Source organism: Halichoerus grypus, chromosome 2 (assembly GCF_964656455.1).
Source record: "Halichoerus grypus chromosome 2, mHalGry1.hap1.1, whole genome shotgun sequence".
In the NCBI taxonomy this organism is placed as follows: Eukaryota; Metazoa; Chordata; class Mammalia; order Carnivora; family Phocidae; genus Halichoerus; species Halichoerus grypus.
Genome location: NC_135713.1, coordinates 125,979,983 through 125,995,693, shown reverse-complemented (window position 1 = coordinate 125,995,693; position 15,711 = coordinate 125,979,983). Strand labels below are relative to the sequence as shown.

The 15,711-nt window shown below is 41.4% G+C and overlaps 1 protein-coding gene across 5 annotated transcripts in view; it reads left to right on the top strand.

Annotated features, from left to right (window-relative positions):
* RAD50 (RAD50 double strand break repair protein) overlaps nucleotides 1-13,479 on the top strand; it is a 130,487-nt gene extending 117,008 nt beyond the window's left edge. For 4 of the 5 annotated variants that reach the window (XM_078067524.1, XM_078067526.1, XM_078067525.1 and 1 more), the window contains 4 exons: nucleotides 8,556-8,641; nucleotides 9,155-9,297; nucleotides 11,788-11,921; nucleotides 13,262-13,479. In XM_078067524.1, coding sequence (XP_077923650.1) covers nucleotides 8,556-8,641; nucleotides 9,155-9,297; nucleotides 11,788-11,921; nucleotides 13,262-13,448 — 550 coding nt within the window. In that variant the 3' untranslated portion in view covers nucleotides 13,449-13,479. The remainder of the gene's footprint in view (nucleotides 1-8,555; nucleotides 8,642-9,154; nucleotides 9,298-11,787; nucleotides 11,922-13,261) is intronic. The other variant, XM_078067527.1, reaches the window with a different exon arrangement.
* Nucleotides 13,480-15,711: the final 2,232 nt, after the last annotated feature.

Here is a 15,711-nt window from a genome sequence, read left to right as displayed (position 1 = left end):
GACTTTGATAGAGCATCAAAATATAAATACCACTAAAGCCATCATTTGTCCTCTTAAAATGAGACTGATTATTACTGAAATTTTTAAGGAACTCTTTCCACATGCAAAAGAGTATTTAAATATAAGACTGAATAACTTATAAACCACTACTGTCTTCGATCTTGGACCTTTTCACTTTCTTCTGGGAGTCACTTTTCACAAAACCTACTACTTCACAGGAGTGAGGATAAACGTAACTGAGTGGCATACACACTCCAGGCACACGGTGGGGCTGGTGCAACTACTCAGATGACCACTTACCCGCAACAGTTTCCAGTCAGTGAAATACATATCTTTGAGCAGAATGATAGTTTACTACAGGTCAAGAATTTTCAAGGTCATTCTTAAATATTCATTACCTGTAAAGTCCAGGGGCTACAAGGTGTGTTGTGAAGTTAATCTTCGGGCCTGTGTTAGTCAGCTCCCACAGGGTTCTGCACTGTACTGTCCCTTCCCACCCATTACACTTCTACCAGGCTTATTTTCCTAAAGGCGGTGGTCCCTATTCACTTCTAATATGAAGAAATACTCTCCACGTCTGGTCTTCCCCATTTTGTCTCTCACTATTCAGTGTGTTCTACCCAAACTGAACCATTTTGTTCCCTTAAGATGCCTCACATTTTCCTGTGATCCTGCTCCTCTGTGGGATGTTACCTTGTTGAAGCCCTTCCCAAATGATGTAATTTTTCCTTCCTTTATGCTCCATGGTGTTTGTACCACTTAGCCTTGTATTGCAGATATTTATGCTGCCCTATTGTCCATTACTGTGTACACTACACAGCACGGTTCATATTAGACTTCAGTTCATTTCTATGACAATGACTAGAATTTATTCAGCACTTAAATATTATTACAGTGATGACATTGTCATTTCCCTAACCATGCCATTTGCATGTTATGTACACACAAATAGGTCTTTGTTTTGTGTGAATAGTATCACACTGTAGGTATTTTTGTTTTGTCCCTGAAAATGTGATGAAAATCTTTTATATATATGTAAGTATGTCATTATTTTTTTTTTTTTTTTAAAGATTATTTATTTGACAGAGAGAGACAGCTAGAGAGGGAACACAAGCAGGGGGAGTGGAAGAGGGAGAAGCAGGCTCCTGGCTGAGCAGGGAGCCCGATGCAGGGCTCGATCCCAGGACCCTGGGATCATGACCTGAGCCGAAGGCAGACGCTTAACGACTGAGCCACCCAGGCGCCCCAGTATGTCATTATTTTTAATGGCTACATAATACTCTATGAAATGGATGTTACCTGCTTGATTTAACCACCAGTGGACATATTAGGAAGTTTTTAAATGTTTGATACTATAGCTAATGCTACAGCATAAGTCTTTGCACACGTGGGCAGATAGACCAGAAAGATAGCTTCTTAGAAACAGAGTTACTGGGACAGAGGGTATGTGCATCTTTAACTTGTTAGTGCCAAAATGCCTTCCCAAAACACAAAATTTGTGTTTCCACTAGTAGTGTGTGAAAGTACCCATTTCTCCATGACTGCATTTCATATTATCAACCTTTTTAATTTTTGCCAGTCTGTTGCACAAAAAATGTTCTCACTTGAATTTACATTTCCTTGTTTACTAGTGAGGTTAAATGTCGTTTCATATGTTGGCTATTTGTATTTCTTCTCTGAGAATTGTTGTTCATATCTCTTTACCAGCTTTTCTATTAGGTTATCTTTTTCTTAGTGAGTTGTACCACTTTTTTTTTTTTTAATAGATTTTCGATGGTAATCCTTTTCTCATACATTGCAAGTAGTTATTCCCAGTTTGTCATTTGACCTGTAACTTTATGGTACTTTTAGTGACTTAATTTTTAGGTAGGCAAATCGTTAAGCCTTCTTCTTTATGGCTTCTCCCTTAGAAAGGCTTTCCAGTCCTAAGATTATAAAACTGATAGTTTTATTTATTTATTTATAATTATTAATAATTTATTCTTATAGTTTTATTTAACTTTTAATCCTTTAATTCATTTGGATTTTGAGGTTTAATAAAGATGGTGATATATGGGGCACCTGGGTGGCTCAGTTGGTTGAGTGTCCGACTCTTGATTTCAGCTCAGGTCATAATGGCAGGGTCATGAGATCAAGCCCCATGTTGGGCTCCATGCTCAGCCTGGAGTCTGCTCAAGTTTCTCTCCCTCTGCCCCTCCCCCTACTGGGTGTGTGTGTGTGTGTGTGTGTGTGTGTGTGTGTGTGTGTGCGCGCGCGCACGCACGTGTTCACTCTTTCGCTTGCTCTCTCTGAGTCTTTAAAAAAATAAAAAGTAAAAATAGAGATGTAATCTTTCCCTCTTTCCAAACTATTGAAACTTTTCCCACTGATGGGAAATACCAGGTATAGACTAAAAGTTCTCTATTTGGGGGGGGGGGGGAGTTATTTCATCTTGATTCTGTCCCAGTACTTTGATTTATTCTTTTATCTGATACTAACTTTAGGGTCACCTTGTGGACGTCAATTTTTTTTTTTTAATCTTATTGGAAGTTCTATTTGGATTGCATTTAACTTAATGGATTACTTGGGGAGAATGGACCTCTTTGCAATATTAAATCTCCCATTTTACACTCAATAGTAAGTTTCTCCTACTTAATCAGTTCTTTTTGTTCTGTGGTAAGGGTTGTTCTTTTGTAAGGTTTTATAGCTTTTCCCTCTAGATCCTGTACCATTTTGTTAGATTTCTTCCTAGGTATTTCATAATTTTTATTACCACTGTGAATAGGATCCTCTTTTCTATTAGGTTTCCTATTGGATTTTGTTTACTACGTAATACTAATTTTTTTTTATGTTTATATCTGACCACCTTATTAGTCTTAGTTTTTCAGTTGATTTCTTAGATTTTCTAAGTGCACAATTATATCATCTGCAGAAACAATAAGTTGTTTCCCCTCATTTATTCTTCATTTTTCTTGTCTTACTGAATTTTTAGGGATTTCTAGGACATTATTGTAGAGTAGCCATAAGAAGGGGCATCTTTCTCTTGTTCTTTAGAAGTACTCCTTTCTATTTTAACATTAAATTTGATGCTTGCTGTGGATATCTGATAGTCATTTTGTCAAGTTAAAAAAATTTCTTCTGTTTTTCACTTTCTGAATACTTTAGCAAAACTCAGTGTTTATATCAAATACTTTGACAATTACTGAGATAATCATTTTTTTTCTTTAATCTGTTAATGCAGTTAGTTATCTTAAATTATTTTTCCTGTTGTACTAGTCTTGCTTCCTTGGGATAAATGCTACTTGATCATGATACCACTAATACCATGATACTCCTTGGTCTTTTTAATGCCTTACCACTATATTTGATTTTATTTAGAATATTTGTATCTGTATTCATAAGCAAAATAATTAGGCCTGTACTTTTTTTCCTTTTTTTTCTTATATCTCCCCTTGCTGTGTAATACTTTATATAGAGCTGACACTTATTCATAAAATTATCTGAGCCTGGTGTCTTTCAAGATGGCATTTTGGCTGCCTTTTTAATTTTAATTATGATATTCAAGGGCTGTTTACATCCTAACCACTTTTCTCTAATTATGACCAAGTTGCTAATGTCATGAGACCTCAGGTTTTTTTTTCACTGTTATTGAGAAATAATTGACATACATCACTGTATTAAGATGTACAGCGTGATGGTTTCATTTACATATCTGCAAAATGATTACTTAGCACAATGGGTTCAGCTAACATCCATTTTCTCATATAGATAGAATAAAAAGAAAAGAAAAATTTCTCCTTGTGATGACAACTATAAGGATGTATTCCCTTAACAACTTTCCTGTATATCACATGGCAATGTTAGCTGCAGTCATCATGGTGTACGTTACATCGCTAGTCCTTACTTATAACTGGAAATTTGTACCTTTTGACCACCTTCCTCCAATTCTCCCTCCTCCCATCCTCCACCTCTGGTGACCACAAATCTGATTCCTTTTTTCTGTGAGTTTGGTGTTTTTGTTTTGTTTAGATTCCACATATAAGTGAGATCATACAATGTTGTCTTTCTCTGACTTACTTCACTTAGCATAATGCCTTCAAGTCTTTCCATATTGTCCCAAATAGTAGAATTTCCTCATTTTTTTAATGGCTAAATAATAATCCATTGAATATATACACATCTTTATCCACCCATGGACACTTCGGTTGTTTCCATGTCATGGCTATTGTAAATAATGCTGCTGTGAACATGGGGGTGCAGGTATCTCTTTGACATACTGTTTTCATCTCCTTTGAATATATCCCTAGAAGTGGAAATTGCTAGATCATATGGTAGTTCTATTTTTAATTTTTTTTAGGAACCTTCATAATGCTTTCCATAATGGCTGCACTGGTTTACAGTTCCACCAGCAGTGCACAGAGGTTCCCTTTGCTCCACATCCATGCCAGCTTTTACTATCTCTTGTCTTTTTGATGATGGCTATTCTAACAGCTATGAAGTATTATCTCATTGTGGTTTTAATATGTATTTCCCTAATGACTAGTGACACATCTTATGTAAAATCAGAAAAAGTACTTTTTTGTACTTTATTGGCCATCTGTGTATCTTCTTTGGAAAAATGTCCGTTCAGGTCCTATGCCCATTTTTTTTAATTGGGTTACAGGTGACCCTTGAATAACATGGGTTTGAACTGTGTGGGTCCACTTAAATGTGTATCTTTTTCAGTATATAAGGTACAGTACCATAAAAGTATTTTCTCTTGTAATTTTCTTAACATTCTCTTTCTTCTAGCTTACTTTATTGTAAGACTCTCGTATGTAATACATATAACATGTATATGTTAATCAACTGTTTATGTTATGGGTAAGGCTTCTTCCAGTCAACAATAGGCTATTAGTTAGGTTTTAGGGCAAAGTTACACATGAATTTTAACTGTGTGACGACTTGGCACCCCTAACTTTCATGTTGTTCAAGAGTCAACTTTTTTTTGCTATTGAATTATAGGAGTTCTGTGTGTGTGTGTGTGTGTGTGTGTGTGTGTGTGTGTGTGTGTTATATAAAATAAGATTTGTTTGAGAGAGAACGAGAGCAAGCAAACACGAGCAGGGGGACAGAGGGAAAAGTAGACTACCTCCTGAAAAGGGAGCCTGACTTGGGGCTCCATCCCAGGACTCTGGGATCATGACCTGAGCTGAAGGCAGACACTTAACTGACTGAGCCACCCAGGCGCCCCTAAGTTCTTTGTATATTTTAGATCTTAACCCCCTCTGTCAGATACATGGTTTGCAAATATTTTTGCCCATTCTGTAGTTTGTCTTTTCATTTTATTTATGATTTCTTTTGCGGTACAGTTTGATGTAATCCCACTTGTTTATTTTTTTTTAATAAAGATTATTTGAGACAGAAAGGGCAGGGAGAGGGGCAGAGGGAGAGCAAGAGAGAGAATAATAAGCAGACTCCCTGGTGAGTGCCCAATGTGGGGCTTGATCCTATGACCCTGAGATCATGACCTGAGCCAAAATCAAGAGTCAGACACTCAACTGACTGAGCCCCCCAGGCGCCCCTATTTTTTGTTTTGTTACTTTTGCTTCAGGTATGATTTCCAAAAAATCATGTCAAAGAACTTATTTCCCATGTTTTCTTCTAGGAGTTTCATGGTTTTAGGTCTTATATTTAAATTTAAGCTTTTAATCCATTTCAAGTTAATTTTTGTGAGTGTTGTAACATAGGGGTCCAGTTTCATTCTTCTACATGAGAATATCCATTTATCCCAGCATCATTTATTGGAAGAGATGACCTTTTCTCCATTGAGTATTGGCTCCCTTGGCACATTTTAGTTGGACTGTTTATATTTGGGTTTGTTTCTGGGCTCTATAGATTCTGTTCTGATTTGTCTATTTTTATGCCAGTGCTATAATGTTTTCAAGACTATAGCTTGAAATCAAAGTGTGATGCCTCCTGCTTTTTGTTCTTCTTTCTCAGGATTTCTTTGGCTATTTGGGGTATTTTGTGGTTCCATATAAATTTTAGGAGTGTTTCCTCTATTTCTGTAAAAAATGCCAGTAGGATCTTAACAGGGATTGCACTGAATCTATAGATGGCTTTTGGTATTTTAACAATATTCTTCCAATCGATGAACATGGGATACTTTTTCATTTATATGTGTCTTTGATTTCTTTCATCGGTGTCTTAGTTTTCAGAGTAGAGATCTTTGACCTCCTTGGTTAGATTTGTACGTAAGTATTTTATTGGTTTTGATGCTATTATAGGTAGGATCAATTTCTTTTTCAGAAAAATTCATTGTTAAAGTATCAGTTTCCTTAACGGTAAAATGGGGATAACTAAAGCTAATTCCCAGTATTGTTGTAAGGATTAAATGACATAATTGCTTACCATAATTATGCTTCACAGATTTAAATGGTCATTAGTAGTAACAACTAATGTCAAGTGGATGTAATGTGGTTATCTTAATCATCCCCTGCTGTTGCAAGTGGGGTGGTAAACTCCATACTGGAGAGACATGATACAAAGATTAGTTTATGGTCTGGCCAACAGCACTAGGCATCAGCTCAGCATGACACACCCCTTTGGGAGTCCAGATCTCCCTCAGGACTAGAGCTGCTACTTGCAGTGCTCTCTCTCTCGCAGATAAGGATGCACCACCTCTGTTGTACAAGGAACCCATGGCAGGGGCTGTGTGTGTGCATCTTGGACACGTGGAGTTTGTTCTCCACCTTGGGTATGATCATTTAGGTTAGTTATGAAAGATCTTTAAGTTGAATGGAAAGATGACTTTTAAAAAAAAAAAAACATTTATTTATTTGACAGACACGGCGAGAAAGGGAACACAAGCAGGGGGAGTGGGAGAGGAGAAGCAGGCTTCCCGTGGAGCAGGGAGCCCGATGCGGGGCTCGATCCCAGGATGCTGGGATCATGACCCGAGCCGAAGGCAGATGCTTAACGACTGAACCACCCAGGCGCCCCGAAGATAACCTTTTTTTTTTAATTATTTGAAAAATCAGGATTGTAGGGGGCGCCTGGGTGGCTCAGTCATTAAGCGTCTTCCTTCGGCTCGGGTCATGGTCCCAGGGTCCTGGGATCGAGCCCCGCATCAGGCTCCCTGCTCCGCGGGAAGCCTGTTTCTCCCTCTCCCACTCCCCCTGCTTGTGTTCCCTCTCTCGCCATGTCTCTCTCTGTCAGATAAATAAATAAAATCTTAAAAAAAAAAAAATCAGGATTGTAATGTGTGAAGAGCTGTGGATTACATGATTGGTCCTAAGAACATTCTCGAGGGGTTTTGTTGCTTATTTGGCAAATACTTAGAAGTTTGGTCTCAGTCCTTTTGACAGGAGTGTAAAATGTCAGGCTGGGATAGACATATGAATTAGAAAATGGAGGCTTGCAGCATTCTCACCAGCAAGCACAATATGGTTTTTTCCAGTCTTATTACTTAAAAATCCTTCATCTGATATTTAAAATGTATTTATGTTGAGTCATTTCTTTCTTTCTTGCTGGTGAACCAAAAGATCATGAAATGATTCTGCAGAGCCAGTAGCATTACGTTCAGTTTCTTTTTTTGTATATATCAGATAAGAGGTTTGCAAATGGAAGTAGGGCCACCTCACATCCTCTGTATGGTCATGGCAGTGATGTTTGCCTTTTTGTCACTGATGCGACATTTATTAGTTCATAAACCCATTTCCAAAGAACCTAAGGGCTTTTTAAGGAAAGGTGACTGTAGTAAGAATGAAGTTTTTAACAGGCTACTTTTGTTTTTACAAACGTTTCTTTCCTTCTTTCTAGTATTTAGAAAGTACTAGTTTTTTAAGTATGTTGTGGAGTGGGGGTGGGGAGGCTGACAGGACAAATGGAAATTAATGCATATATTTGGAGTTAGGATTTCTTAGTCTTCAACTAGGAAGGAAAAATAGAAGTTTTGAGGTTCATCTCAGCTTAAGTCTCTAAATTGCTCTCTCAGCCATCCCTTCTGGTTGGTGAAAAGCTCAAACATCTGAGGAATTAAAGCACCCGAAGAGGCTAGGCTGACTTTCGGTAAACCTTACTAGTAACAGAAATGAAAAGGCCACATTTCAGAGTTGCGCGTATGTCCCCATAGACTAGGGGACCCTGTACACCTCCCCTCCCGTCTCTAACTCGCTGCCATCCCTTTATTCCGCAGGTAGGTCCTCCTGTACCTGGTGGGCCTCAGTGGCTATAGTCCTTCCAGTAAGCCTAAGAAAAGGTGTCCAAATTTTCTGAGATTTTCACAGGATTTAAATACTTCTTTGAGGGGGTATTTGTCCTGTCACGGAGTGACAGTGGAGCAGGGTCAGGACTCAGGCCCTGGGGGCACGCCTGGCTGCATTCACTAGTAGCCGTGCAGCAATGTTCCGGTTATTGTTTCTAGCTCTTCCTGTATTCTGCTTTTATCATTGGAAATACCCGTAATTTCATGAGATTGTTAAGATGTTACTTTTATTATGATATACATTATATATTTCATAATTTTAAAATATACTATTACATATAATTATTTCATTATTTTTCTTTTAAGTACTAATGGCTTCTTTTTCCAGAGCAATCATGAAATTTCACAGTATGAAAATGGAAGAAATCAACAAAATTATTCGTGACCTTTGGCGAAGTACCTATCGTGGACAAGGTAATTGACATGATTTGTCGTGAATGCTTTTTTCCAAAGCCCCGTCCCTAGCTCTTGCCGCATAGGATCTCTCATCATGCCAGCACTATCGCCTGGACCCCTTTCTGAACATCTCTTTGAGATTTTCTAAGAATTCTTATCTTGACAACATCTTGTAGCAGGAAAAAAAAATGCAAGGTTTTTTATTCCAGAGCCTGACAGGACTTACATATTTGGCTATGTACATATTATATTTAACTGATGACCTAATAGATTCTGTTGAAGTGTAGATAGGGATAAGCTGAAAGGCGATAAGAAGAAAACCAGCAGGAGGAAACTCTTAATAGGGGAACTAAGAAAGGCAGAGCTGAGACTGAGGGTTGGGGCATCGGGCTTGCTTTTGCCTCCTGAACCCTCTCAGCCAGTTTGGTAATGTCAGCTTCACACACTGCTTCATGGAAGGCTTACTTAGTATCTGCAAGTGACAAAAGGCTACAGAGTGTAGGTTCCTCTGAAATAATCTTTTTGTGTCAGATATTGAATACATAGAAATTCGGTCCGATGCCGATGAAAATGTATCAGCCTCTGATAAAAGGCGGAACTATAACTACCGCGTGGTGATGCTAAAGGGAGACACAGCCTTGGATATGCGAGGACGATGCAGTGCTGGACAAAAGGCAGGTATCTCAAGAGCCTCGGGAGCCCCCTGTGCACAGAGAATTGACGGGAGAAAGTACTGTTGGTGCCATGAAAGCACCCAGGGCTGCCCGGGAATGGTGAGAAGCTCCTGGGAGCACTGTGTGTTGCCACATAAAGTTGATCAGACTCAGCTATCCCGTTCCACTCTTCCAGTTCTAACCAGCATTTCCTGCACCATTGGGTGGTCCTTTAGGAGAAGGGGTCTGAAACATTCTCACGTGATAGGCCTTATGCAGAACAAGCAGCTAACAACCATTGTTTCATAACACGCCTTGTGGGAATAAAGTTACTGTGTCATCACTTATAAGACACACTTTTATGTGCCACCAAGAAAGAAAAAAAAAATGCAACTGTAATTGTAAGAGTGCATCCTGATTTCAGAGCAATCAAAGGTCGGGGAGGGATGTTAGAAACAATGATAGGCAGTATTACCAAACCAGATCCTAGGTTGAGCCAGATGAGGCATTAAAATATGAAACTCATTGAGAAAGCAGCCCCATCACAGGACTGAGTCCCTGCCCCTCTCCCCCTTCAGCCTAGCCTTTGGGCCTGTAGATCCTCTAAAAGAAAGGTCTGCTAGGGGCATCTGGCTGGCTCAGTTGGTAGACCATACACCTTTGATCTTGGGGTTGTGAGTTTGAGCCCCATGTTGGCTATAGAGATTGCTTAAAAATGTTAAAAGAAGGGTCTGCTAGACCAGAAGCCATAACACCCACAGCTGCCTCTCCCCTCTGTGTACACACATACCCACACACACACCCACACACACACACACACCCACCACAACCACCACCCCCAGCTGCTGGGCCGGGCCACTTAGCTCCACATGAGGCGTGGCAGAATAGGCTATGTTGGATAGGGAGCACAGAGCAAATCAGAAAGAGGAATAAAGCTTTAACGAGTCAGGAAAATTGGACCTGCATACTTGGGAACGAGGCTGGGTCCTTTGTGTGTAGGTTTGTAACAAGATGGTCTGGATTTTTGAGCTTCCTCCTTTCAGATTAGAAGCAGATTATATCTGATAACACTTCTAGACCTCCCAGTTTTCTTAACAAAATCTTAACAGTTCTCGAAATGGCTGCTCACATTCTCTGAGGTATTCCATAGTTTTCAGTTTTTGCTTTAAGACAATCCTGTGTGTATGTATTTTGTTGTCAGCCCAGACAGCAGATACCAATTTAAGGCACATGCAGATTATTATCTTAATCATAGTTTGCAAAAATGAGAAATTTGTGATCTATAATCAGTATTCCTACTTGCTTTGGTGATTTTCAGTGGTAATTATGAATAAGAAAATACAGAGTTTGAAACCTGTCCCTTGGATTAAGAATACTTTGAAAATTATTTTCTGAACAAAGTAGATTTCCTAAAGATACTCTAAATTATAAAAATTAGCAATAATTGCTTCCTTGGTGTTGGGGAAGAAGACAGACTAATAGTTTCGTAGAGGTGGGCCAGGAACTTCATTTAAACTCTACTCTGAGTACATGGTGGTAGAGGTGGCAGCCACAGTAGGGTTCAAATACAGGAAGGAAGGGTCTTCCCCAAAGGGCCCAGCTATGATCCTGACTTCTGCGGTCTGCCAGCCTGCCCTGGGCGTCAGAGGCTGTAAACTGCTCTGTCACTCACTGATGCCCCTTTGTTCGCAGGTTCGGGGGACGGGGTATTGACAGCTCACACATAAGTATTTGATACTTCCTGGACTACTCTGTCACTCTTAATTCTGTGTCCCTTATGCCCTCAGATGGCTTCAGCTGCATCTGAGGGTTTTAGTGTTGGGTTTCTATTAACCAAGAAAGTGCCTCCAAGTGTCAGTTCCTTGGATTTCCTGTAGGTAAGCTTAAATAAAACATACTTCTGTACTCCTGATACATTGACCCAGGAATATTCTTTCTCTCTCTCAGCTTGCTCAAAATTATGCATGTAGACATTTAAGTGTAGTATCTGGTGCCCCTTTTGCACCACGGAACGTAGAGATTTCAAGATAACTCAGAAAAAGTGTGTGTGGGACTCTGGAAGTTGTCATGTGTCCATGTTTTCTAACTAATCTCATTATCAGGAAAATAAAAGATCCAGGCCTTGAATTTTTAACGTTGTTAATCTTATACTATTACTCAAAGTACTAGTTACAGATAAACAGTAATGCATTTCAGATTCAAACCTGTGCCTTCAAGTTTCATTATAGCTGACAAGATTTGTGTACATTTGGGGATAGTGAGATCACCATTGCTTTTAGCGTTTTATTTCACTGCCACTGACAGATGGCTCACCTTCTGGAAGGGTTTAAGAGTCTGGTCACAGTGCCAGGCTCTCCCAGATAAAAGAGCAGTGATTTACCTAAGGTCAGTGAGCCCATGACATTGCTCCCTTTCCCTGACAAAGACAGTAGGCCAGGTCTGCCTGCTTTCCTAAAAGTGAATGAGGAAAAGGTCTGTGCAGTACAGCTCAGCCCTGGTGCTTTATTCCAGGTATTAGCCTCACTCATCATTCGCCTGGCCTTGGCTGAAACGTTCTGCTTGAACTGTGGCATCCTGGCCTTGGATGAGCCAACAACAAATCTTGACCGAGAAAACATTGAGTCTCTTGCACATGCTCTTGTTGAGTAAGTATCTCCAGTTTGGGGTCAGGTTATGATAGAACTCTTCGTCTTTCTTACCTTAAAAACTATGGTGAAAATCCTCTCTAGATGTGTCTTCCTTGGGGAAGCTGGTTGGTGGCAGATCTTAGGCTTTACCTTTGATAGTAATTCTTCAGATGCTTAAAAAAGAACTAGGTAGTGAACAGCAGTCCCAGACACATCCTGCGTCTCCCCGAGTGTGTTCATAGGGAAACTGAAGGGTTTCCTGGCTTGGTTTGGTTTTTCTGTAAACCCCCCAGCGGTGCCCACGTGTCACGTAGAGGACTTAGCATGCCCTGCTAAAACATTTATAGGTGGTAACAGTGGATTTGGGCCCATCTCCCCAGCCCTATGAGGAATGACAGCTCTTACTCAAAAAGTGTAATAGTGGTTAAGTAGAATCTAGAAAGTAGAATTGCACACACCTTTGCCACATTCACATGCCCTTGGTACAGGCTCCAGGGATAGGCACCCATTGCTGAAAGACTGCTGACAGAGGAAAGGCCCTTTTTCTAAGCTAGAGCAGCTGTTTTGGGTACTCTGGCTCCAGATACATTCTTTCTGGCAGAGATGATAGCGGGGACCCCTTTCTCAGCCATGTCTCCGTAGTCTTGTGTGGCCAGCGCGTAAGGGCTACTACTTTTGAAAGCTAAGTGCATCCAGCTGCAGGCAAGGGATAAATAAATGATTAGTTAAAAGAAAAAGCCTGATTTCAGTCTCGTAGCTAGTTACCTCAGCATATAGATAATGAGCAAAAATGTTCCCAGTACACCCACTCAGGTCTCCTGTGTGTCATACTAATGATGCATCTAGTGACTGGTGGTGGCAGAATTCTAAGTAGACCCAGCTCCTGAGAAGGCAGAGGGGCTTGCAGATGTAATTTCCCTTGCCTGTAGTTGGTCTTTTTTTTTGTCTCCCAAGACAGAATTAGTGACAGGTCACAAAAACCCCAGACAAGTCAGACTCCTACTAAAGTTGAACAGCACAGATATTGAGGAAAATGAAGTAAAACATTTCTGCCTGCTTTAGTAAGAAGAAATTTGTGTTCTGGAAGAAACTACATCGTGTATTCTTCCCAGTGCCTGTGTCAGACCTAGGTGAAGAATCACTTCAGGCACTGGTGTTGTCGGGGGGCGGGGGGGGGGCGGCGACGGGACTCCTAGCTGGCAGGTGTGAAGGCCTCGGTCCACCCCACCCCTCTCCAGTTTCCTACAGGGCTGGCACATTGTGTCAGGTGTCCGACAAGGTTCTCAGTGGCTTTCTATATAAAGGAAAGGATTATTTGCGCTCTCCAGTAATAAAACGTTCTAAATATACTGTTTCAGGATAATCAAGAGTCGCTCACAGCAGCGTAACTTCCAGCTTCTGGTCATCACTCACGATGAAGATTTTGTGGAGCTCTTAGGCCGTTCTGAATATGTGGAGAAATTCTACAGGATTAAGAAGAACATCGATCAGTGCTCAGAGATTGTGAAATGTAGTGTTAGCTCCTTGGGTTCTTATGTTCATTAAAAATAGTCAAGATTTTGCCTTGGAAACACAAGTCCTCAGGCAACTGCTTATTTCTGGTATCAACTGAGTCAGTAGGAAAATCTGTCCTCTCAGAGGAGCTTTGCGTCTAGGATTTTGAATGTCTGAGAGGTTCTACCATCATTAAAATTGTTTCACATGGGGGCACCCAGGTGGCTCAGTCGTTAAGCGTCTGCCTTCGGCTCAGGTCATGATCCCGGGGTCCTGGGATCGAGCCCCGCATCGGGCTCCCTGCTCCACGGGAAGCCTGCTTCTCCCTCTCCCTCTGCTGTGTTCCCTCTCTCGCTGTGTCTCTGTCAAATAAATCTTTTAAAAAAAATTGTTTCACATGAAATTTGGACTGAGTTCCGGAACTTCAGCCCCCTACAGGCAGCCTCTGACGGGCCCGGGGGGCTCAATAGCAACACAGTTGGCCTCCACTCCCCTGCTTCCCTTCCCAGCATAAATGAATGCTTCCTGGTACCTGAGGTTACTTCACTCAACTGCCACTTCTCAATGGACTTTTGAGAAGTAGGTTCTCACTGTCTTGATAATTTGAGTTATTAGCAAGCATTCATATCTAAAGATGACCAGAAATGAAGAGGTTTTAATATTTCAGTCTGCTCTGAACTTCATAAATCCAGGAAGTGACCGCCCTCACTGGGACTGTTTCCCCAAGTAATATTCAAAGTAGTCACATGGGGCACCAGGGTTTGAAGGAACCTTAAGTAATCATGTCATTCAGTACCTACCATCTTCCCTCCCCACGTGCCCCTGCCAGGCAGCCATCCAAACTGGGGGCTCTCTCTAGACAGACGAAGTTCTCCGCTGTGCACATCCACCTTTGGAAAGCTCTGATCGAGAGCAGGCCACCCTTGGCTTGGGGCATGATCTGCCATCATGAAGAAGTCTGTCCCTCTCTACATCTGTCCTGTGTATCATCTTTGCTTCACCCTCAATCCTGATTGTTCATCCAGTGTGCGTTCCAGTGTGGAAGGCAAGCAAGACTCACCAAGTCCTGGCCTCCTCCCAGTGGGGTCCAACCAGACCTGGAAGAGTAGGACTCATTCTCATTCCAGAGGTCATTTCTAACAAAAGTCCAGTCACACCTTTATCCTGGGATTGCGAGCTGACACCAGGAAGCTTTTCCCAAGCATTACACACACAATGCTACCAAGTCACACACTTTTGAATTAGACCATGGAGTTTGAGCTTTCTGAATCTCAGTCATGTGGCACAAGCAGTTTTGTACCATCTGTGACTACCAAGTATATGGTACGGGCAGTCCTCCTCAACCAGGGTGTGCAAAGAATCCAGCCCCGAGGCCCTCGGGTACCTGCCATAGGCTAGAGAACGCCTTCCAAAGATCGCAAAGTCCTAATCCCTGGGGTCTACGAATGTTCCCTCATGTGGCAAAGAGGACTTGGCAGATGTGATTAAAGGTAAGGCGCTTGAGACGGGATCTTCCTGGTGGGCCCTAAGTGTAATCACGGAAAGCCAAGTTCAAGCAGAGCGTGTGTGCTGCCCGAGAAGCAGGGTGCTGACCGAGGCCGAGCCTGCAGTGCGGTGCTTAGGAGGAGGGAGGGCTACAAGCCGCGCACTCCAGGCAACCAGCAGAGGCTGAAAACGAACCAGCCGACACTGACTTAAGAGCCCTGATTTTGGGGTTCTGACCTCCCGAATTGTGTAAGAGAATCGGTTTGTGTTGTTTTGTCTGTGGGCTAATTTATTATAGCAGTAGGAACCTCCTACTGTACCCATTGTCATCCGTTTCTGTGCATCTAAAGTGATCTCTCAGTTGATCCTTGAACAACATGGGTTTGAACTGCAAAGGTCCACATATACGTGGGTTTTTTCCCCCCGATGAAGTGCAGTACTATAAATGCATTTCCTTTTCCTTATGATTTCCTTAGTATTTTCTTTTCTCTAGCTTATTTCACGCTAAGAATACAGTATATAATACATATAGAGAATATGTGTTTTATCAACTGCTGATATCATCAGGCTTCCAGTTAGTAAAGTTATACACGGGTTTTTGACTGCGCTGAAGGGGTCGGTGCCCCTAGCTCCCAGGGTTCATCGTTCAAGGGCAACTATAGTTACATACTCTCTGTGGGAGAACTTAAAAAAGAGTTACTTGAATCATTTTCTGTGTTCCATTATTCACAGGAAGAACCTTGGTTGAGAAAGCCTGGTCCAGACCCTCACCCAATCCTTGGATCAAAGAGCCCAGCAGCAGAGCTACCACTCGAGCCATCTGCTTCCT